Here is a 24,915-nt window from a genome sequence, read left to right on the forward strand (position 1 = left end):
GCAAATTACAGACAAGTTTGATTCGTCTGTAATTTGCGGTTCCAAATAGCGAAATTGCTATTTGAAAGTGCCTCTAACATTGTATTTCAGGAATCGCAAATTGCGATTCCTTAAATGCAATTGCAATTTAGGAATTCGCAAATAAGGAATATGCTACTTACCAGTATACATCTGTTCTTGACATTCATATCTTGTGCATAGATCGCCGCCTAGTGTTGGGTCTGGATGATTGCATATTGTTGTCCTGGAAGAGTCTTCGAGGTATCACGAGATAGGTGGCTCCTCCCCCGGGCTACAGTGCGCATGGGCATCCTCTCCATCCTCAGATTGTTTTTCGCCATTGTGGCAGGGATGGTGTATGATACAGTAAGTGATGTCCATGCTAGAGATTAATTCTGAGTGCTACAGCTGCGACAGGCACCGGGGAGGAGGGAGGGCGATATGAATGTCAGCAGCCCTACATGCCAAGAACAGATGCATACTGGTAAGTAGCATATTCCGTTCGAGGCATGTGGGCTGCTGAATTCATATCTTGTGCATAGAATGTATAGCAGTCTCCCCCTAGCGGCGGTTGCCCGTGCCAGCTGCAGCAGTCTGAAAAAGAGTCTTGAGTACAGCCTGCCCTACAGCTGCCTGCTGTTTGGAGTGTACATCTATGCAGTAGTGTTTGGTAAATGTATGTATGGTAGTCCATGTGGCTGCCTTACATATGTCTTCTAGAGGAATGTTTCCTAGGAAAGCCATGGATGCCCCTAACTTGCGTGTTGAATGCGCTCTTGGGGGATAGTACAGGAGAACTCTTTTAACGTCTAGGGTATGTAGAGCTCTTTCTGCCACGGAATCTGGATTCGGGAAGAATACTGGCAGTTCTATAGCTTGATTGATGTGAAACTGGGATACCACCTTTGGCATAAATTTAGGGTTTGTTCGCAGCACTACCCTATTTGCGTGAATTTGTATGAATGGCTCCTGAATAGTTAGGGCTTGCAGCTCACTAACTCTTCTAAGTGATGTAATCGCCACAAGAAAAGCCACTTTCCACGTTAGGAATTGTATCTCACATGAGTGTAGAGGTTCAAAAGGAGGTCCCATTAGTCTGGTTATAACCACGTTTAGGTTCCAGACAGGTGAAGGTGGGTGTCTTGGAGGAATGATTCGTTTGAGTCCCTCCAAGAAAGCTGTGATAGCAGGTACTCTGAAGAGTGAAAGGTGCTGCCTGTTCTGAAGATAAGCTGCCACCGCAGCTAAATGTATACGTATGGAACTGTAAGCCAGATTGCATCTGTGTAAATGTAACAGGTAACATATGATGTTTTGAGTAGATGCATCTAGCGGATTTATGTCATTATTGTTACAATAGATGACAAATCGTTTCCACTTCGCCGCATAGCATGCTCTGGTGGTAGGTCTTCTTGCCTCTTTGATAATATTCATACAGTCAGGAGGCAAGTTCAGGTAACCAAACTCTATGACTTCAGGAGCCAGATCGCAAGGTTCAACTGTTGCGGATCTGGGTGCTGAATGTCGCCATGGTCCCTTGTGGCGAACAGGTCTATTTCTGGGTGACCCCACCGCTGAAAGTACGGTTGCAGCACTGAGGGATGTATCTCCCACTCGTGCATTTGGTGGCTGTGTCTGCTGAGCAGATCCGCCATCTGGTTGTCCCTGCCTGGGAGGTGTTCCGCCATGAGGAAGATGTTTCTCTGAATGGCCCACTTCCACATGCTTTGCGCTAGATGGGACAACTGTGGAGAGTGTGTCCCTCCCTGCTTCTGTATGTAGTACATGGCAGTCATGTTGTCCGTCCGGATTAACAAGACTTTGTTGCACAAATGTACCTTGAACGCCTTCATTGCCATAAAGATTGCCATCAGTTCCAGCAGGTTGATGTGCATCCTTTTTTGCTGTGTCGTCCATAGTCCCTGCACTGTGTAATGGAGGACATGCGCTCACCATCCTAGGAGAGATGCGTCCGTAGTCAGCACTATTTGTGGTACAGGCTCTTGGAACGGTCGTCCCCTGCAAAGGTTTTGTGGGTTCCACCAATTCAGAGAGCTGTATGCGCGACCGGTCACCAACACTAGGTCTTTCAATTGTCCCTGAGCCTGGTTCCACTGCCGTGCTAAGCACTCCTGAAGCGGACGCATGTGTAGTCTCGCGTGAGGGACTATGAAGATGCAGGAGGCCATCATGCCTATCAACTGCATAAACACCCTTGCTGTGAGCGAGTGTTGGGGTCTGAATTTCTGAATTAGTAGTAGAATGCTGTTGATTCTTGCTGAGTTTGGCTGCGCCTTTGCCGCCAGAGTGTCTATTGTTGCTCCCAGGTACTGTTGTAGGTGGGCGGGCTGAAGATGAGACTTTGGGTAGTTTAATGAGAATCCGAGGCTGTGTAGGAGGTGAATAGTGCGGGACATGTGGCTGGCACATTGCTGGGCTGACTTTGCTTGGATGAGCCAGTCGTCCAGATAGGGGTAGATGGGAATATGGGTTCTCCGTAGGTGCGCCGCCACTTTCGCCAGGCACTTGGTAAACACCCTGGGGGCTGTTGTCACCCCGAAAGGCAGTACCTTGAACTGGTAGTGCTGATTTTGGATGGTAAACCTGAGATACTTCCTGTGTGCTGGATGTATTGGTATGTGGAAATACGCATTAGGTCTAGTGTTGGGAGGAAGTCTCCCTGACTGAGTAATGGTAGAACTTGATGTAAAGTGAGCATGCGAAAGTGTTCTGACAAGATGTATTGGTTTAGGGGCCTGAGTTCCAGTATTGGCCTGAGAGACCCGTCCTTTTTGGGGATTAAGAAGAACAGCGAGTACACCCCTGTACCCTGTTGCTGTATAGGGACGAGTTCTATGGCCCCTTTTTGCAGCATGCTGATGACTTCTTGCTGCAATAAGTGTATGTGCTCTGCGGACATAGGACGGTGTCTTGGGGGAATGTTGGGTGGAGTGGAAGTTAGCTCCAGACAATAGCCGTACTGAATAAGTTGTCTCACCCACCTGTCTGTGGTAATGCTTTCCCAGACTGGCAGGAACTGTTGTAATCTGCCCCCGACCGGTGTTACATGGTCCGGGGGCAGTGACCAGGCGTCACTGTTTAGTATTTGCGGAGGATCTGGTGTTGTTATTCCCTCGTCCTCTGCCTTTACTGCTGTTGCCATGGTATCCACCTCTGCTTGTTTTATTATAGGTGGTTTGCGTGCTCCCTTTATTGTATTGAGTCTGCTGGGATCCCTGGCCTCTTGTAGCTCCTCTGTTATTGGAGCGACGAAAGGAGCCTCCTTTGAATTGTTGTGACTGCAAGGCACCCATAGATTTGGCTGTCTCTGTGTCTATTTTAATCTTCTCTAAGATTGTGTCCACATCGTGACCAAATAAAAAATCAGGGTTCACAGGCTGATTTAATAATGTGGTTTGAATCTCAGGTTTGAACCCAGAGATGCGCAACCAAGCATGCCTTCTGAGCATGACACTTGTGTTGATGGCCCTGGCTGCGGTGTCTGCTGCGTCCAGCGCACATTTAATGGATGCGTTGGATATCAGTTTCCCTTCTTGTATCAGTGTTTCTGCTCCCTCCTTGTAGGCATCAGGCAAATGTTGTAGCAGTTGCTCTAATGTGTCATAATGCGCCCTATCGTATCTGGCTAATAGGGCCTGTGTGTTGGAAATTCTCCAGATATTAGCTGCTTGAGCAGCTACCCTTTTCCCAGAAGCTTCTAATACTTTAGACTCCTTGTCTGGAGGAGGAGCATCACCAGTAGTTTGTGAGTTGGCATGTTTACGAGCATTGGATACCACCAAAGAGTCCAACGGCAGCTGTCCCTTAATGTATGTAGGGTCCACAGGCGCCGGTCTGTATTTTCTTCCAATTCTGGGGTTAACAACCCTTGCTCTTGTGGTTTCCTTGAAAATGTCTCCTGCGTGTTTAAGGACACCTTTTACCATTGGCAATGTTTTAACTGGTTTCTCTGAAGTGGAGAAAGTGTCAAACAAGAAGTCCTCTTCAATTGGGTCAGCATGCATGTCCACATCGTGATTTTGTGCTGCCCTTTCTATTAATGCGTTAAACGCCGCTCTATCTTCCGTTGGCAAAGTTTTGACAGGATAAGGAGTATCAGGAATAGTTTGTGACTCCCCCTGGTCAATAGGGTCTGTCCAGGCCTGAGTCTGGTCATCCTGATCATTGTCCGCAGGGTAAGAATATTGTTCATCATAGTCATACCCCATATCCTCATTAGAGCGTGTGGGTGAGTATGCAGAAGTGTCCTGACCATGGTACCTTACAGTCTCAAAAAGGACAGGCGATGTAGAAGAATCCCTTTTCTTTTTGAGTGGAATTTTATATGATTCCAGAGGATTTTCCGACCTGATCTTTCTTTGATAAATAGTAAGTCTGCCAGATTCGGAGTCGATATATTGCTTCGACTGATCATCATAGGAGAGCTCCTGGTATATAACATCCTCTTTCAGAGGATGACTCCTTTTTCCAAGTGACACCGTCTTGGGTGTTTCGACCCCTGTTTTCGGATCGATGGCAGTTGGGGGCAGCCCGAATTTTATCGGTGGCATAGCGTCTTTAGACAGACTGTCCTTCTTCGGGGCCGGCGTCGATATAGGACCGACCGACTTCGCCCTGTCGTCGTGCTTCTGGCCTTGCGTCGACTTCGGTGCTGGTTGCGTCGGAGGCGCGCTCTTTTGCCTCGATTCGACTTGCTCCTTCGAGGCGCCTTTGTGTTTTGGCTCGAGGGCTTTGACGAGCTGCGGTCTGTCGACTCGGTGCTTCGGATCGAGAACCTTCCGAGACTCGAGTACCTTGTTTGTGTCGCTGTCCTTCGACGTCGACCTCGTCGGTTCGACGTGCTTTCCTTTAGCGATGGACTTTAGCGCACCAATCTTCGGCTCGACACCCTTTATGTTTGACCCCGCAGGGTCGTCGACACTTGTTTTCTTTGTCGAATGCGATGTGTTCAAACTCTTCGATCCGAAGACTGTTTTCAGCAGTTTCGGTTTCGTTTTTAACTCGGTGGCTTTCAGTTTCGCTTTTAGTAGTGCGACGGATGGCTCGTGTGATATATTCTTAGCCGGGCCGACACGCGGGGCTATAGAATGTTTGTCATGATCTTGGCTAAGGCCTTTTGGCGATGCCTCGACCTGAGCCTTTGGAAGTTTTTCAGTGTCTTTTTTGGGCCCAGTACCCACTGCTGGGCCTGGTTCTTCGCTCGAGTCGTCATCGACGGCTCCAATGGGGACGCGTCGTCCCTTACCTCGTCGACGTTTTCCTCATCGACGTTTTCTTCGTCATCTTCATAATAGTTGGAGTTGTGCTCCGAACCCGGATCCGACGGCTGTTCTGGATCCTCAGTCTCGACGACCTCATCGTTGTCTTCATCGAAGATATTCACCGGGTCGGGCGCTGGCTTCGTCATTGTATGTCTCGCTGCATGTCGGAGCCTAAGCGTCTTCTTTGACCAGAATCGAACACAAGCTAGACAGTTGTCCTCATTGTGGTCTGATGATAAGCACTTGTTGCACACTGGGTGTACATCGATGTGCGGGTATTTAGAGTTACAAAGGGGGCATCGTTTGAACGGGCTCCGTTCCATCGACGATCGGGCCTTTGGTGTCGAAAAGGCCACGCGGCTCTCTTCGACGTCCTGCTCGAGAAGAACTGGAACAAGAACTCGGCACCGATCGAAATAACAATACCGACGACCCCGAAGGCCTTTTAGCCTTGTAGAAAAGTTTCCGAACTTGAGTAAAGAAAAGTACATCCGAACCCAATGGCAGCAAAAAACAATCTAAGGATGGAGAGGACGCCCATGCACACTGTAGTCCGGGGGAGGAGCCACCTATCTCGTGATACCTCGAAGATTCTTCCAGGCCAACAATGTGCAATCATCCGGACCCAACACTAGGCGGCGATCTATGCACAAGATATGAATTCAGCAGCCCACATGCCTCGAACTTGCAAATTCTTAAATTGCGCATAGGAAACACGTTCATGCATCTCCAAAGGTCAATTTGCGATCGCAAATGGCCGATTTTTGCGAATCGCACCATTTGCGATCGCAAAAACCTTTGATGCATGTGCCCCTATATTAGTAAAAATTACATTAACAATATCAATATTATTTACAAAGATATTACCTCAAAAAACGATATTCTTCCCAACTTATATTTAATTTCCGGGTATTTCTCCCAATATTTTTAAACCAATATTTTGTCCAAAACCAACGGAAGTGGACACTAAAGTTGGTGTGGAACCCAAGACTCAGGTACTAGGGGTTTAGATAGTGCAGAGGACCAGTCTGCCCGCAGTAACCTAACTGGAGGCCCCTGCAGGTCTTTGGGACCTAAAGGCATGCAACAGTGAAGTGCAAGATTGCCCAAACTACACATCATGACCAACTTACGGCCTCGGGCATATTGGATTCAACTGAGAATCGGGTCCTCAATAATGAATTGGGATCAAGATTAAGTGACACCGTGAAGCTCTAGCAATTCTCTTTAGATAGGGAGTAACGGAATGAGGTTGAGTCCCGCTTTTCCTTCTTATGTTTTGTTTTCGATTTGGACTTTGATTTACTGAACCGCTTTGACAGCGAGGAAGACCCACAGCTGGATCAGCCCAGAGAGAGCTAGTTGTGACGTCTTTCAATGTTAGGCGACTTACAGCTTTGCTTCATTGTCGCAGATTTCTTTCAGCACTCTACACATTCATACAATGTGGAGAAAAACGACACATAGCTAATCTATACACAGAAGGGCAATACCCAGCTTACCCAACTTGCAAGAGACTTTGCACATACAAGCAAGAAAGAGGCAATTTTTTGCGAATACCAGAGAAAAAGGCAACTAATCATTAAAGCAGAATATTATAATCTGCTCACTGACACAGTAATAAAGACAGCCATAAATAGACATTACATCCACACACAACTCACCTTTACACGGAATAGGACACAGAAATCACCAGTACATTTCAGAGAAAGAACACAGATCGCACACAAACGCACACACATGCACGTGAACAAAAGCATGTACACCCTTATACACACACAAAGATGCACTTACCTAAACACAGAAGTTCCTCGTCAAGAAGAGACAAGGAGTTGCTTGGAGATCTACCTTGGCTGGCAGTACTCTCTTTCTGACTTGAGAGCCCACTTCGAGGATGAGCTGTAGCAGCAGGGGGCGGTGGCAGGAAGGGGATCTCTGACTGTAGGGGTGCTGGCAGGACCAGCTGCTCTGGTGGAAGCACGGGCATAGGAGAAACCTCCAATCCCACAAGGTCAATCAAAGCACTTGTTTCATTGGAAGGCTGACAATCTGTAGCACAGGAAGAAGTACAATTAAACTGAATTTGGGCTTATTTAAGTTGTGACCACAGAGGTAAAATAAGCAGAGATAAGAGATTAACAGAAAAAGATTGAACGTTACCTGTTAAAACTTCGTTCATAATGGGATATCTGTCTCAGATTCACAGCCATGGAGTATATCCCAGCACTCAGCAAGGACAGCATATTAAAATATTCTACATCTTTTAAAAGTCTTCTGGCATTAGCAGGACACTCTGTCTATTATAGAATCAAATGCAAATTCAGCTTCCAGGGATTTCAGGCAGGGCACAGGTAACTTGCTTAAAGTTACTTTTCAATAATATTTTGAATAAAATCATCCGACTTCACCATTGAATTGGATTTTTGATATCTATTAAACATAGTTCTTGAATTATTTTTTGACATACTCCCATTCCTGAGATAAATTATTAGCATTTAATATTGCATCCCAGTGACTTCCTACAGAACAGCCAGCTTTGCCATAGTGAAAATAGCCTTGAGATGTTAGTCACTGTAAGGACTTGTTTAATATTAAACTGATACATGTACTACATTTGAATACCGTGCGCCCTGCCTTATGGTCAATAAGGCCTATAGGGGTTACTTATATATGTGTAAAAGGAAGGTTGGCAACTGGTGGCAGAGCATCGCATGGAATCGAGGTTCACATGCAATTTAGCACGTGTAAAATGTCGAATGTAGTACATCCCTCCCCTTGACCTTCGATTTACCCATCATACCCCATTGGTTTAAATACCATGGATCTGGGACGAAGAAGGGGTGGGATGTACGCCATTTAACACGTGCTAAATTGCATGTTGCATGTTGACCTTGATTCCATGCGATCCTCCGATCTTCCATTTTGTCGCATCGCTCTTCCATTTTGTGCTGCTTTACCCTGTGGTAACACTTCAGCAGTAACATAAACATGTTTTTCACATAAACCAGTACGAGCTGGCGCGAGACGTATCTTGTGAGGTTGTTTTGTACCTTGCCCTTTTGTTTGTGCATTCTATGCTTATCTCTAGAGAGAGGATGCGCTGTGCAAGGCTCTCCAAGGTTGGAGACAGGGAAAGGAATGTCTTTTGCCTCAGCACACCCAAACAGAATTTGGCCAGCTCTGAGTGGATCTGACACAGAGCAGTACGGCCAGCACCCATGATGTATAGATGGGCGAGAACGCCTACTAGAGGCTTCTCGAGCGTGTTGATTTAACTATAAAAAGCGGTGTCTGTGGGGTGGAGCTCAGGAACTCCGTCTTGGAGTGGACGCACTCGCGGGACGAAATTGGTGCCAGGAGAGATTAGTTCCTGGTGCCCCATACTCTACAGGGTTCCCGACTTGGTGTTTTCGGTGCTTGGCCAGGGATGATGAAGACTCCGGTGCAGACGCACCTGGTGAGGTACTTTGTACATTCAATTCATTTCCCAACTAAAGTTTTTGATTCTGGAACAAGTGCGAAAAATTGAAGAAATAGACAATAACAAGCACTTACTTCAGAGGGAAATGGCTTGGATTTATCGTATGCAGACTATGAAACCAGTCGGTCTCAATGATCGCCTGGAGTTTTCATGTTTTGTTTAACTAATGGTCATTGTTTCCCAAAATGCGATTTATGCTTGATACTTTTTGTCACTTGTGTTTTTACATCATATTCTTCTCTTTGTGAATTTCGCCACTTTGGCAACCTTTCCAAGATGGCCACTACTCGTTACACTTCCCCGATAGTCCTTTTTTTATTTCCTTATCCCCACTAAACTAACAACACTTCCTGTCCCACACTGATATCGGCGTTTGAAGCCAGTAACCACACGATTACCAGTGAGTAAATTATTCGCATTATCTGATACTTTAGCTACTTAAATATTCACTATTTCAATCACCGTTTTAATCGTTGTGAAAACGCTACACGCGTGGAGCCGAATGCGACCACAAACTCACTCGTATGTTTTGTTTCCGCTTTCACTTTTGGGCACCGTGGTACCATTTAAACTTTTCACCGCCATACGCCTTCAGCGTGGACCTGCACGTCATTTTATTTTCGCCTTAGCTCACCCTAACATTTCCGTTTAATTACAGAGGCTCCCCGATGAAGGGCTAGAAATGCCCGAAATGCATTGGAGCATTTGGATAAATTTCTTTGGATGCATTTACTTATATGAAAATTTGAACATTTGAATGACTTAAAACTCAAGATGAATGATTAAAATTCTTTCTTGAACTACATTTGGAGTCTCATTTGCACGAGAACCAAAGGAGTGCCCGACACTCAGGGATGTCACTATGGTCACATGGTGACACTTGATTTATTGTACTTTGTACATTAACTGTTTATATATCTATATTCACAGTTTCATATTTGTATGTATTACAATATATATAGTGTGGTGTATTCATTGTTTATTGCCTTTCACTCAGTGCCTAAAGCCTTACCAGCTTCAGTGACTCATTGCCCTTGTCTACAATAATAATAAAGTTCATTTTACCTCCAGAGGAGTGTCGTAGTTTCTGTGTAAGTCAGTGGTGTGCGTAAATTCAGATTACGCAAGTGGGCAGGGCAGTACATTTTGGCGTAGTCGGCAGGATTCGTAAAGAAACGCGGGGAGGAACATGTTTAAAAAGATGAAAGGTGCTTTTGGTTCTTTGGCACCAAGTGAAATCCTTTTAGCCCCCATGCAATTTCCAGGATGGGAGGTGACGCCGTACTCCGCGCTGGCGCGTGAGTACTCTAAAAGCTTAGGATTAGGCGAGAGCTGGTTTCACTGTTTGGGGGAAGCAACACCAGAGGATGTTTCAAATTGTTTACAGAAGGTTCTTGTAGAGAAAGGTAGAGAATTATGTACAGTGAGCCGCAGAAGCTGGGCTCTGTTGTATGCATATCGTCAAGTTTTTGACAAATGTTTATCTCTGCAGTGGGAACAGTTGAATTTAGAAAAACAGCTTATTGAAGCTAAGAATATTTCTACAATGCTTGCCTGTCACAGTAAGCTTTTACAGGACAAATTAGAAACATATCAAACTAAAGCAAAACGGGCAGCTGTCCGTGTCGCTGAATATAGATACAGGAAAAGGAGGGGGAGAGTGAGTAAGAGAAAAGCCCATTTAGCGATTGCCAAAGCAGACTTAGATTTCGATACATCCACCTGGGATTCCAACATCTGGTAATCGTCAGAGTTCTCCTCTGAAGGAGAGCAGCCCTTACAGAGAGAAAGACAGGAGGAGGAGGGAATGGACATTTAGAGAGTGGAAGCACAGCCCATTCCAAGACGGAAACTTCAAACCGTTCCAGGGAACCCGGATGGAGTTATGTTAAATAGTGTGGGGGATTTCACTCAGCAGGAAATCAGTAATATTTTAGAGAGATTCAGACAGACGTCTGGGGAGACGCTATTAACTTGGATGGTGCACCTCTATGATCATGGCACTTCTGGGGATGCGGACAAATTTTGCACTCTCAGTACTGATCCCACTAAGCAGGGACACTTCCGGACTTACAACGGTAATAGCCAAATTACCCTGTTGCAGGTAGCAGCGCAGGGGTGTGGTCACAGGTACCCCACATATGCAGACTGGCCTGGGAATCAAAAACCATGGTTCACCGTAAGAGACGCCATGCAGAGAATTTAGGAGGAGGGGATGAAGCTGACTATTCTTAAAGGTGAGACACAGAATTTGGTGGGTCAGATAATGACTGTGTCAATACGGAACAAAATCAATTGTTTGGCACTACAGGAAACGCACTTAAATAAACAGGAGGGACTGGCTTTGCAGCGGAGGTGGCGGGGGCAGGTGTCCTGTACCACATACTCGGCTTTTGCACAGGGCACATTTGTATGGATTAGGGCGGGAGTGCTGTTCCAGAGTACTGGGCAGGTGATTGACCCTGAAAGTAGATACGTTGTAGTGACGGGGCACTTGGATGGAAGGGACATCATCATAAGGAGTATATATATGCCATTAACGCGGATCAGGCTTCCTTTTTTGCACTTCTCTCAGGGAAATTAGCACCTTTGTTGACAGGCTCAGTGCTTTTGGGGGTGACTTCAACTGCATTACTGACGTTTCTCTGGACCCCTCCCACCCTCCCCTCGTGGATTCCCCGGTTCACATACTGGCTACAGTGCAGCGGGACTGGCAGCAACAATGGGGGTTGGCTGAAACCTGGAGGGCGCATCACCTGTCTGACAGGGACTATTCTTACTTCTCATCACTACATGACCTGCATGTTCAGTTGGACTCGATCCTCAGATTCCCAGACGTCCACGGGGAGATGGTACATAGTGAATACTTGGCTAGGACATCGTCTGATCATAATCCATTGTTGGTAACACTGCATTGGCTACGGGATCACCCTGCCATCCCCACTTGGCGGCTTTGGCCTGATACATTAGAGGATCCAGTATTCCGAACTACTATTGGATTGGCCATTGAAGAATATTTTAGGGTTAACGCTAACACGGCGCCTTCTCTGGTGGTTGAATGGGATGCTTTTAAGTCGGTCGTTAGGGGGGCGCTGCATAGGCGGGGTGGTGGGAGTGCGTAAAGTGTTGCTACAAGACATACTCAAGGCAGAACAGAGGGTACGCGACTCGGAGAAGGAGCGCCCGGAACGTCTGGACAGGCAGGAGGGGGTTACTTGAGGCTCGAGAACTATCGGTTCAACTCGAGAGACTGCGCTGCTTCGATCATAAGGCCTACACGGATAAGGCGCATGCGGAGCGTGATAAGGCTGGCACATTCCTAGCCTGGCTGGCCAATCCGGCACGTAGGGGAAACGATGATCTTTGAACTGAGAGGCCAGGGAGACCAGGTGTTTCGCACCCAAAGAGGTATTAATGATCATTTCTTACAGTACTATACAGAGTTGTATCGGAGTAGGCTGGGTCCTGGGTTCCCTGAGGACGAGGGGTTTCTGCAGAGAGCAAGACTACCATAACTTGAAGCTGAGGAAGCTGAAGCTCTCGGTCGGTACATCAAAGCGGGTGAAGTACGCAGCGCCATAAAACATATGGCCAGAAACAAAACGCTGGGTAGCGATGGGCTTCCAGTGGAATTTTACATGGCCTACGCCAATGCTCTGGTGCCCTGCTTGGTGGGGCTCTACAACAGGGCGAGGCATGAGGGCGCCCTCCCTGCCTCCACGCTTGAAGCCCTCATAGTTCCCCTTCTCAAGCCGGGCAAACCTACTTGGGATCGTTCCTCGTACAGGCCCCTCGCGATGCTTAACCTAGACTATAAGATCTTAAGCCGAATACTGGCCAGTCGTTTGATGCCCCATATGACGAAGCTGATCCATAAGGATCCAGCCGCATTTATACCATCCCGAAATACCGCGATGAATGTTCGCAGACTCATTCATGTTTTGGGGTTCGACACCTATGATAAAGAAGAGGCGTGTATTTTTGCGGTCGATATTGAAAAGGCCTTTGCTAGTCTGGAGTGGCCCTACCTTTTTTATGTTTTGCAGGAATTTGGCTTAGGAGAACATTTTATACGGTGGACGGCATTGCTGTATAGTGCTTCTTCTGCCAGGGTGAGGACAGGGGGCCTGGTTTTTGCTGCCTGTACAGGTTAGGGGGACGAGGCAGGGTTGTCCCCTTTATTGTTTGCTCTGGCGATGGAGTCCATGGCTGCGCACTCCAGGACAGGACAGTACTACTCTGGGCTCTTGGTGGAGGGGCAAATGCAGCATATAGCGTAGTATGCAGATGATCTTCTCATGTTCCTGCCGGACTCTGAGGGCACCCTTCGAGGAGCGAAGGACTTGCTGCAGACCTTGGGGAGGGTGGCAGGACTCCGGGTGAACTGGACCAAGCCGTGTTTGTTTCCCACCAGGTCAGACAGGATAGGCCAACAGAGGGCAGGGGACGTTCCATGGGAATGTCGTTGTTTACCATACTTGGGGACTCGGATTTATCATGCTCATGACGACCTTTTGGAGAGCAATGTGGGGCGGGCGGTGCGTAGCGCAAAGGCCTGTTTTGATTTTTGGGGGACTTTTGGGGGACTCTTCCTCTATCCGTTGTAGGTAGGGTTGCCTTGGTGAAGATGGTCATACTGCCCAGATTTCTCTACTACTTTGAGATGCTCCCCCTTTGGATCAAGGGTACGCTCTTTGCCTAGCTTAATACTTCGATTACGGGATTTCTGTGGGGGACTGGAAGACAGAGGGTAGCCCTGACCACTCTGCAGCAGCCCAGGGCAGAGGGAGGCCTTGCGTTGCTGGACCTAGACGCTCATTATCATGCCGCGCACCTCCAATGGTTTACGAAATGGGAAATTAGACGTCCTGAGGACATGGGGGGGACACGCCGTCGGCGTCACCATGCGCTTTATAAATCCCCCTATATATATTATCATGCCGCGCAACTCCAATGGTTTACGAAATGGGAAATTAGACGTCCTGAGGACATGGGGGGGTTGGATCCGAGTTGGAGTTTTTTGTCCTGTGTGCTGCTGCCACTGACGGATGCCTTGCTGCCACCAGATTTACGCGTGGTGCGGAAGTGCTGGGCACGCCTGGCCAGAAGGACACATGTCAAGACTCCTTATGCGCCCGAGATCCTGCTGAGGATGTGTGAGGTGTTGCCTCACAGGGGTGATTGGAGCCAATTGCTGGCCTAGGAAGAGGCGGGAATTACAGCAGTAGGTTGACTTATACAAGCCTGGCAACCTCCTCGCTTTTAATGATCTCAGGGAACGACCTGACCTTCCGCGGGGGGACTTGTCCTACATGCGGCCCTGACAGCAGCTATCAGAAAGCACTGGGGAAGGGGCTTGTCGGAGCCTGTCAATATATAGTGGTGGCGGGAACTTTCAAAGCGGTAACTTGCCTCTACAGGCGGATCACTATGGATGTGCGTCCCCCCTCGACGGCGCTGCGTCTCAAGTAGGAAGCTGATCTGGGGGAGCCCATTGCGGAAAAACCCTGGGAGGTGCTGCTTTACCCTGTGGTAACACTTCAGCAGTAACATAAACATGTTTTTCACGTAAACCAGTACGAGCTGGCGCGAGACGTATCTTGTGAGGTTGTTTTGTACCTTGCCCTTTTGTTTGTGCATTCTATGCTTATCTCTAGAGAGAGGATGCGCTGTGCAAGGCTCTCCAAGGTTGGAGACAGGGAAAGGAATGTCTTTTGCCTCAGCACACCCAAACAGAATTTGGCCAGCTCTGAGTGGATCTGACACAGAGCAGTACGGCCAGCACCCATGATGGATAGATGGGCGAGAACGCCTACTAGAGGCTTCTCGAGCGTGTTGATTTAACTATAAAAGCGGTGTCTGTGGGGTGGAGCTCAGGAACTCCGTCTTGGAGTGGACGCACTCGCGGGACGAAATTGGTGCCCGGAGAGATTAGTTCCTGGTGCCCCAGTCTCTACAGGGTTCCCGACTTGGTGTTTTCGGTGCTTGGCCAGGGATGATGAAGACTCCGGTGCAGACGCATCTGGTGAGGTACTTTGTACATTAACTGTTTATATATCTATATTCACAGTTTCATATTTGTATGTATTAAAATATATATAGTGTGGTGTATTCATTGTTTATTGCCTTTCACTCAGTGCCTAAAGCCTTACCAGCTTCAGTGACTCATTGCCCTTTTCTACAATAATAATAAAGTTCATTTTACCTCCAGAGGAGTGTCGGAGTTTCTATGTAAGTCAGTGGTGTGCGTAAATTCAGATTACGCAAGTGGGCAGGGCAGTACATTTTGGCGTAGTCGGCAGGATTCGTAAAGAAACGCAGGGAGGAACATGTTTAAAAAGATGAAAGGTGCTTTTGGTTCTTTGGCACCAAGTTAAATCCTTTTAGCCCCCATGCAATTTCCAGGATGGGAGGCGATGCCGTACTCCGCGCTGGCGCGTGAGTACTCTAAAAGCCTAGGATTAGGCGAGAGCTGGTTTCACTGTTTGGGGGAAGCAACACCAGAGGATGTTTCAAATTGTTTACAGAAGGTTCTTGTAGAGAAAGGTAAAGAATTATGTACAGTGAGCCGCAGAAGCTGGGCTCTGTTGTATGCATATCGTCAAGTTTTTGACAAATGTTTAACTCTGCAGTGGGAACAGTTGAATTTAGAAAAACAGCTTATTGAAGCTAAGAATATTTCTACAATGCTTTCCTGTCACAATAAGCTTTTACAGGACAAATTAGAAACATATCAAACTAAAGCAAAACGGGCAGCTGTCCGTGTCGCTGAATATAGATACAGGAAAAGGAGGGGGAGAGTGAGTAAGAGAAAAGTCCATTTAGCGATTGCCAAAGCAGACTTAGATTTCGATCCATCCACCTGGGATTTTATCATCTGGTAATCGTCAGAGTTCTCCTCTGAAGGAGAGCAGCCCTTACAGAGAGAAAGACAGGAGGAGGAGGGAATGGACATTAAGAGAGTGGAAGCACAGCCCATTCCAAGACGGAAACTTCAAACCGTTTCAGGGAACCCGGATGGAGTTATGTTAAATAGTGTGGGGGATTTCACTCAGCAGGAAATCAGTAATATTCTAGAGAGATTCAGACAGACGTCTGGGGAGACGCTATTAACTTGGATGGTGCACCTCTATGATCATGGCACTTCTGGGGATGCGGACAAATTTTGCACTCTCAGTACTGATCCCACTGAGCAGGGACACTTCCGGACTTACAACGGTAATAGCCAAATGACCCTGTTGCAGGTAGCAGCGCAGGGGTGTGGTCACAGGTACCCCACATATTCAGACTGGCCTGGGAATCAAAAACCATGGTTCACCCTAAGAGACGCCATGCAGAGAATTTAGGAGGAGGGGATGAAGCTGGCTATTCTTAAAGGTGAGAGACAGAATTTGGTGGGTCAGATAATGACTGTGTCAATACGGAACAAAATCAATTGTTTGGCACTACAGGAAACGCACTTAAATAAACAGGAGGGACTGGCTTTGCAGCGGAGGTGGCGGGGGCAGGTGTCCTGTACCACATACTCGGCTTTTGCACAGGGCACATTTGTATGGATTAGGGCGGGAGTGCTGTTCCAGAGTACTGGGCAGGTGATTGACCCTGAAAGTAGATACGTTGTAGTGACGGGGCACTTGGATGGAAGGGACATCATCATAAGGAGTATATAGATGCCCCTAACACGGATCAGGCTTCCTTTTTTGCACTTCTCTCAGGGAAATTAGCACCTTTGTTGACAGGCTCAGTGCTTTTGGGGGGCGACTTCAACTGCATTACTGACGTTTCTCTGGACCCCTCCCACCCTCCCCTCGTGGATTCCCCGGTTCACATACTGGCTACAGTGCAGCGGGACTGGCAGCAACAATGGGGGCTGGCTGAAACCTGGAGGGCGCATCACCTGTCTGACAGGGACTATTCTTACTTCTCATCACTACATGACCTGCATGTTCAGTTGGACTCGATCCTCAGCTTCCCAGACGTCCACGGGGAGATGGTACATAGTGAATACTTGGCTAGGACATTGTCTGATCATAATCCATTGTTGGTAACACTGCATTGGCTACGGGATCACCCTGCCATCCCCACTTGGCGGCTTTGGTCTGATACATTAGAGGATCCAGTATTCCGAACTACTATTGGATTGGCCATTGAAGAATATTTTAGGGTTAACGCTAACACGGCGCCTTCTCTGGTGGTTGAATGGGATGCTTTTAAGTCGGTCGTTAGGGGGCGCTGCATAGGCGGGGTGGTGGGAGTGCGCAAAGTGTTGCTACAAGACATACTCAAGGCAGAACAGAGGGTACGCGACTCGGAGAAGGAGCGCCCGGAACGTCTGGACAGGCAGGAGGGGGTTACTTGAGGCTCGAGAACTATCGGTTCAACTCGAGAGACTGCGCTGCTTCGATCATAAGGCCTCACGGATAAGGCGCATGCGGAGCGTGATAAGGCTGGCACACTCCTAGCCTGGCTGGCCAATCCGGCACGTAGGGGACCGATGATCTTTGAACTGAGAGGCCAGGGAGACCAGGTGTTTCGCACCCAAAGAGGTATTAATGATCATTTCTTACAGTACTATACAGAGTTGTATCGGAGTAGGCTGGGTCCTGGGTTCCCTGAGGACGAGGGGTTTCTGCAGAAAGCAGGACTACCATAACTTGAAGCTGAGGAAGCTGAAGCTCTCGGTCGGTACATCAAAGCGGGTGAAGTACGCAGCGCCATAAAACATATGGCCAGAAACAAAACGCTGGGTAGCGATGGGCTTCCAGTGGAATTTTACACGGCCTACGCCAATGCTCTGGTGCCCTGCTTGGTGGGGCTCTACAACAGGGCGAGGCATGAGGGCGCCCTCCCTGCCTCCACGCTTGAAGCCCTCATAGTTCCCCTTCTCAAGCCGGGCAAACCTACTTGGGATCGTTCCTCGTACAGGCCCCTCGCGATGCTTAACCTAGACTATAAGATCTTAAGCCGAATACTGGCCAGTCGTTTGATGCCCCATATGACGAAGCTGATCCATAAGGATCAAGCCGCATTTATACCATCCCGAAATACCGCGATGAATGTTCGCAGACTCATTCATGTTTTGGGGTTCGACACCTATGATAAAGAAGAGGCGTGTATTTTTGCGGTCGATATTGAAAAGGCCTTTGCTAGTCTGGAGTGGCCCTACCTTTTTTATGTTTGGCAGGAATTTGGCTTAGGAGAACATTTTATACGGTGGACGGCATTGCTGTATAGCGCTTCTTCTGCCAGGGTGAGGACAGGGGGCCTGGTTTTTGCTGCCTGTACAGGCTAGGGGGACGAGGCAGGGTTGTCCCCTTTATTGTTTGCTCTGGCGATGGAGTCCGTGGCTGCGCACTCCAGGACAGGACAGTACTACTCTGGGCTCTTGGTGGAGGGGCAAATGCAGCATATAGCGTAGTATGCAGATGATCTTCTCATGTTCCTGCCGGACTCTGAGGGCACCCTTCGAGGAGCGAGGGACTTGCTGCAGACCTTGGGGAGGGTGGCAGGACTCCGGGTGAACTGGACCAAGCCGTGTTTGTTTCCCACCAGGTCAGACAGGATAGGCCAACAGAGGGCAGGGGACGTTCCATGGGAATGTCGTTGTTTACCATACTTGGGGACTCGGATTTATCATGCTCATGACGACCTTTTAGAGAGCAATGTGGGGCGGGCGGTGCGTAGCACAAAGGCCTGTTTTGATTTTTGGGGGACTTTTGGGGGACTCTTCCTCTATCCGTTGTAGGTAGGGTTGCCTTGGTGAAGATGGTCATACTGCCCAGATTTCTCTACTACTTTGAGACGCTCCCCCTTTGGATCATGGGTACGCTCTTTGCCTAGCTTAATACTTCGATTACGGGATTTCTGTGGGGGACTGGAAGACGGAGGGTCGCCCTGACCACTCTGCAGCGGCCCAGGGCAGAGGGAGGCCTTGCGTTGCCGGACCTAGAGGCTCATTATCATGCCGCGCAACTCCAATGGTTTACGAAATGGGAAATTAGACGTCCTGAGGACATGGGGGGGTCGGATCCGAGTTGGAGTTTTTTGTCCTGTGTGCTGCTGCCACTGACGGATGCCTTGCTGCCACCAGATTTACGCGTGGTGCGGAAGTGCTGGGCACGCCTGGCCAGAAGGACACATGTCAAGACTCCTTATGCGCCCGAGAACCTGCTGAGGATGTGTGAAGTGTTGCCTCACAGGGGTGATTGGAGCCAATTGCTGGCCTAGGAAGAGGCGGGAATTACAGCAGTAGGTTGACTTATACAAGCCTGGCAACCTCCTCCCTTTTAATGATCTCAGGGAACGACCTGACCTTCCGCGGGGGGGACTTGTCCCTCATGCGGCCCTGACAGCAGCTATCAGAAAGCACTGGCGAAGGGGCTTGTCGGAGCCTGTCAATATATAGTGGTGGCGGGAACTTTCAAAGCGGTAACTTGCCTCTCCAGGCGGATCACTATGGATGTGCGTCCCCCCTCGACGGCGCTGCGTCTCAAGTAGGAAGCGGATCTGGGGGAGCCCATTGCGGAAAAACCCTGGGAGGTGATTGTTGAAAGGGCGTGGAAAAGCTCTTGTAATGCTCGCTTTCAGCTCATCCATTTCTATGTTTTACATAGGGACTACCTCACTCCCGGCAAGATTAACAAATATTTTGGGGTATCCGCTACTTGTCCTCGTTGTAGTCAGGAAGGGGTGAGCTTTCTCCATATGTTCTGGGCCTGTCCATGGTTGGGAGACTACTGGCGAGGGGTGAAAACTGTTCTGGCGACTGTGACGGAGAGAGAGGTAGCCATGACGCCAGGGGTTTGCTTGTTACACTGATTTCCACACACCGCCAAGACTCAGATTACCAGCAAATTTATTGATTTGGGGCTGGTCCTGGCCAAGAGAGAACTTACTTCCCACTGGAAGGCAAGACAGGGACCTACTCTAGGGCGCTGGAATAGGGAACTGCTGAAATGGGCAGAAAGTGAAGGGAACTATAGATTATATATGGCCAGAAGTTGGTGGGAATGAAAAGACATTGGTAATGGCTCAGGCATGGGTGGCGCTTCTGGAACTGGCCAAACAGCCAATTGTGGACGACAAGAATGCACTTGAAGAGGGGGAGGATGCGCAGGCTCTCTGAGTGGCACCCCCACTTGCGGGAGTAAAGAACATGATGGGATCAATGAGAGCCTTAGGAGGACTTCCCCCTGGTGTTCCTGATCTGATACAGGCTGCGACCTGTGAAGTAGGGACTTGGTTAGGTGGTACGGGAACTCTGAGTATTTCAGTGGCCGGCGACATGCTTGGGTTGGGAGGGTTTTGTTGGGGTGTTTAGTGAGTGGGAGGGGGGGTTGAGGTTCGGGAGCTCTTTATGTTGATTCATAATATTGGCCTGTTCCACGCATAGAGAAGGATAGACCTGTATACTGGGCTATGTGTGGGGGGATGGAGGAGAGTCAGTATTGTGCTTCTGTGAATCCTGGTAGAGCGCTTTTGAGTGCAGTCCATTTTGGGAGGTCGCTCAGACTGCCACTGTACACAATTGTAATGCATACTGATTTCCCATCTAATTCATCATGGTGCCCGCAGGGCTTTATGCATGCTTGTTGAAAATCAATAAGAGTCTGTTTAAAAAAAAAATCATTTGTTTGGCACCCCCGCATACAAAACAGTGATATTGACTCTATTAATTAACCAAACTGGTAATACCATAGGAGAAGTAGTCAAGGCGATAGAAGTAGCTGAGGCAGTCCGTGAGCTGGGAGAGCTTGGGGAATTGGCAAAGCAAGACAGGGCTTCGTGCTCAGAGTCCCGCATTGATAACAACCGAGTGACCCAACGTGACATGTTTTTGGCGCTGTTAAAGGATGGAGTGTCAAGGAGTGAGATTGATGGTATTGAGACCAAAAGCAAGTGGGTAATATACCATAAGCGAGGATAGGAAGGAGGGGAGTAGGTATGTGAATAGAAAAGATAACAAGAAAGTGAGTCACAGGGAAGCGGAGCCTGAGGGGAAGTACGAAAAAGCAGGAACGGAGAGAGAGAGAGGGAATCTCATGTGAGAGTGACAAAAGAGAAAGGTTGGGATAGAGTATGCACAGATTCAAATGGGGATTGGGAAGAGGAGGAGTTGTTCCCTGAGGGTTACCCGACATTGTATTCAAATCTGCCCCGGGACCTGTGCCGGGCAGATGCAGAGCTGCGCAGGTGAAAATCAGATTAGGAAATGGGCCAAGCTCCGGTGCAAGGATGGACTCGTAAAGATAATAGACCACACGTGAGGGTTGAGCTCTATTGGAAGAATAGAAATGTTCAGGAGGTGCGGGCTTTGGTAGACACCGGAGCGTAGGCCACGTTAATACATGGCAATCCACGAAAATTTAAAGGACAGTATTTTACTATCACAGGTTTGGGTGTACAGGAAACACCAGCAGGGCTGTACATGCTACAATCCATTCGTAGAGCGGGGAGGATGGGCGGGCGTTAAGGAATCTATGGCTAGACTAGAACACCAGAAGATAATGCGTTACAGAAGGTAAGTAACTTGTTCATATGACAAAGACACCTATCCCCAGATTCCTTAACCTTTTAATTTGATGCTATTGCTATATCCCACCCGGAGGAAGGTCTGTGAACTGATCCTACCAAAAGTTGTCGAAGAAAACTAGCCAGGCTAAGTTACAATAGAAGACCGGACGTGTGTATGAAGTTACATGAGAAGGAACAACATTTCCCAATAACCACTGGGGCAAGAACCACTGAGAGCATAAGGAATGAAAAACTTTGGAAATCACAGAAAAACGTGATTTTGGTAATCAAACAACATCATCAGAGGATCACAGTGAAAGTTATAATAACCCTCCTATGGATCCTATCCTATGTATAGCTGGAATCTTGATGCCCAGCAGCAAAAGTAAATGTCACCGAGCTATAGCCCCTTTTGCCAGCAGAATCGTGCTAGGAAAAACTATTTTGAGAAAATAGAGACAGGAGACCCAGAAAACATCCATTCTGAAGCATGGATTAATGCATGCACCAGTAATTCAGGAAGACCGCTCAAGAACAAGTATTGAGTAAAATAGTACGCTTGCCCTAGAAACAAACACTCAAAGTTAGAGTGAAGACCAGCACGATCACTCTAATTGTGGACTCCAAAAGGTGGAAAAGAAGAGCAAGTGCATACACAATATCAAATAAGGTAGCACTGCAACAAAGAGAGAGCGAGAAAAGCAAACAACTACACAAGATATACGCAAACTCCTCTCAAATTGCAAATGTACACAAGATTGACAATCATACACATTTGTGTCAAAACTATACAAAATCATATATAATATATATATATATATCATGGGTTGATAGATATAAATACATACATACTGTCATGTATTTGTAAACATCCCAATTACAGACAGAAGCCACCACCAGGCTGATGTTCAAAAAAGAAAAAGAAGCCTAGAAGTTTAATAATCAAGAACAGAGATCCAAAACAGTTGGTAAAGAGAAAGAGAGACAATACTCTCTAACAGGAAACTCGGATGGTGAAGCAATAAAAACAATATAGGCCAACCAAGAGCTGCAACTGAGGCTGTAAAGACTATAATCCTGAAGAAGACCACAGGAAAAGAAACTAAGAAAATAAAGATATTACTTGGTCTAAAGAGGACAAGGTGCAGGACAAACCAACATTGGAAATCTCAGATAAAAATATATAGTCTGTTTATTTAACAAAAAGACATATCAGACATAGCATAAATTGACTGAAAATCAGAGAAAAAAATTTAGTATTTAAGAGTGGAGATGCCAGAGAACTAACCTGGCCGTTGAATGCAAAAGATGCACTCCACTAAGCCACCTCCCCTATTTGACTGCCATAGATGGTCAATATTCTCACAGGAACAAAACCAAACAACAAAAAGCCAATCCACTGATAAGATGCAAGCTAAAGAAGAGCTAAACTGGGTCATTAGAGGAGAAATTGTCATATAGAAGCAGAAAACCTCTAAACCACAGGAAGTAGAAGGTCAGTAATCTGACAGTCCTTCGCATAAACTGGCATACAGGTAAAAAGAGCGTCTTCCAGAAAGAAGTGCAACCCATAATAGATTGGGACACATAGTCGCAAAAATAGCCCCAAAGGTAGAATATCAAGACACCATAAAGAGCACCATAAAAGAGATTTCCCTAGACATAAACCCACAGGAAACAGCCAATCCATAAAAACACCCAAATCCAAGAAGATGGTTAACAACATTGTGAGGACTAGTAGAAATAAACAAAGGAGTTGAGGGCGGAGCTTGCCTGCCCTCAAGATGGCCGCAACTTAAGCAAACTCTCGAAGCCGTCGCCAAAATCCAGCAGGTATTTGTGTAATCCATGGCCGTAATTAGGATTATAGCAGGGCATTGAATAGTACTCGGCAGCAGCTACGAAAAGATACCTCCGCAACCGTGATACACGCTATAAAGTAAGCCATCCTGGCCTTGACGTGTGGACGGCAGCGGGAGTCGGACCCGGCCTGATTCCCCACGGCGCCGAAGTTGTGGCTGAGTGAGCCCCAGGCGGGGCCTAAGATCCATTGACTGCCTGTGCCCGACGACGATCGCACTATGGACCGCTGCGGCAACCGACGTCCTGGTGTGGCACGCTCTGGGCCATAGGCAGCGGCCTCCTATACCTGGGCTGAAGAGGCTGCTGCTGACGCCCTGGGGGGTGCTAGGGATCCGGCGCCCGCATGTGCCTGGTGACAACCGCGACATGTGCTGAGGCAGCTGAGTGTGGCCTGGGGCGCTGCTGGCTGGGGCCTTTCGAATGCGGCCTATCGGCTCTGTGCTGCCTGCTCCGCGAGGTGTGGAGGTTCTGCATTCACCCTCGAGGGCGGGGCGGATAATTCCTGCTGTGCTTGACCCCTGCATGAAGTGGTCCCTTTGCAGACAGGGGGGTCCGGTGTTGTCTTGGCAGCCAGGCGTGGCTCTGAGTTTCTGGGGTGGCACAGTTGATCTCGGGATGCTCCTGATTGTCGGCCCAGCCGACTCTACACCTTTATCGGCTTTGCCCCTCACGGTGTATTCTTGCTTCCTGTACAGCCCCAATAATTGTAGGCGCAACAGGTACATCGAGCTAAAAGGCCTACTGTGCAGGAGAACAACAGTAGCAGCCACCCTGGAGTTAAGTAACCTGATTGATGATGAGCCATACATTGGACATATAATTTCATCACTAGAGTGGCCAAACGTAGCAGTGAAAATTGCCCCGCCCTGGGTAGAATAGCAGCATTAACATTGCAGCACACAGGTGACTATACCTTAACACTGTGGGTAAAGAGCAGACCGCAGGCACAACAAACAGGGACACTCTGATAGAACATTATTGCATTATTGCATGCACTGGGTGCCAACAGGGTATTCCGGACATAATAGCGGCGACAACACGGGGTAGCCAGATAAAACACAGTCAAAATTACAATTTGAACAGCGTAAATCCACCAGAACAAGAGATGAGGATACAGAGGCAGAGATGAGCGGAGCATGGCACCTCGGGAACTGAGCTGGGGGGTGACCCACGCCAAATACTTGAAATGATGCAGCAAAGTCTCTCTAAGTAGATGGAAAGATAGACTCGCTCTCTTACCATATGGATCGCATGACAGAACGCTTAGATAACTATGCAGGGAGGGTTGATAGGGTGGAGAGAAGGGTGTCAGAGGCCGAGGACCAGCAGGCAGAGTCCACGGAAACTCAGAAACAAATGGGGAAATTAATAACGACACTACAGACTAAAGCTGAAGACCTTGAAGCGCGTTCCAGGTGCAACAAACTGTGCATAGTTGAACTGCCTGAATCCACCGGGAATATGGAACTGTTTGTGGAGAAGTTACTTACGACCTTGCTGGGCCGAGACACCTTCTCTCCCATATTTGTGTTAGAGCATGAACATTGTTCATTGCCACTCCTTCCTCTCCCGGGGGCTTCCCCTTGCCACTCATAGGCCGGATCCTAAATGATAGGCTAGAGCGCTACAGACACTCCGTACTATATCTTTATCCCGACTTCACCCCCAAGTGCAGGCGGCGCGAAGGCGTTTTACTCCCTTGAAGCGGAAGTTATGGGAGCTGAACATTGACTATGCAATGCTCTACCCAGCACGCCTGAGGGTCATCCTGGCTGG

General features: G+C 48.0%; 1 protein-coding gene across 2 annotated transcripts in view; it reads right to left on the reverse strand.

Annotated features, from left to right (window-relative positions):
• The window catches only part of GGA3 (golgi associated, gamma adaptin ear containing, ARF binding protein 3), a 614,485-nt gene that overhangs the window by 146,626 nt on the left and 442,944 nt on the right, over positions 1 to 24,915 (reverse strand). For both annotated transcript variants that reach the window (XM_078654509.1, XM_078654510.1), the window contains one exon: positions 7,077 to 7,331. In XM_078654509.1, the coding sequence (XP_078510635.1) occupies positions 7,077 to 7,331 (255 nt within the window). The remainder of the gene's footprint in view (positions 1 to 7,076; positions 7,332 to 24,915) is intronic.

Source organism: Lissotriton helveticus, chromosome 7, assembly GCF_964261635.1.
Source record: "Lissotriton helveticus chromosome 7, aLisHel1.1, whole genome shotgun sequence".
In the NCBI taxonomy this organism is placed as follows: Eukaryota; Metazoa; Chordata; class Amphibia; order Caudata; family Salamandridae; genus Lissotriton; species Lissotriton helveticus.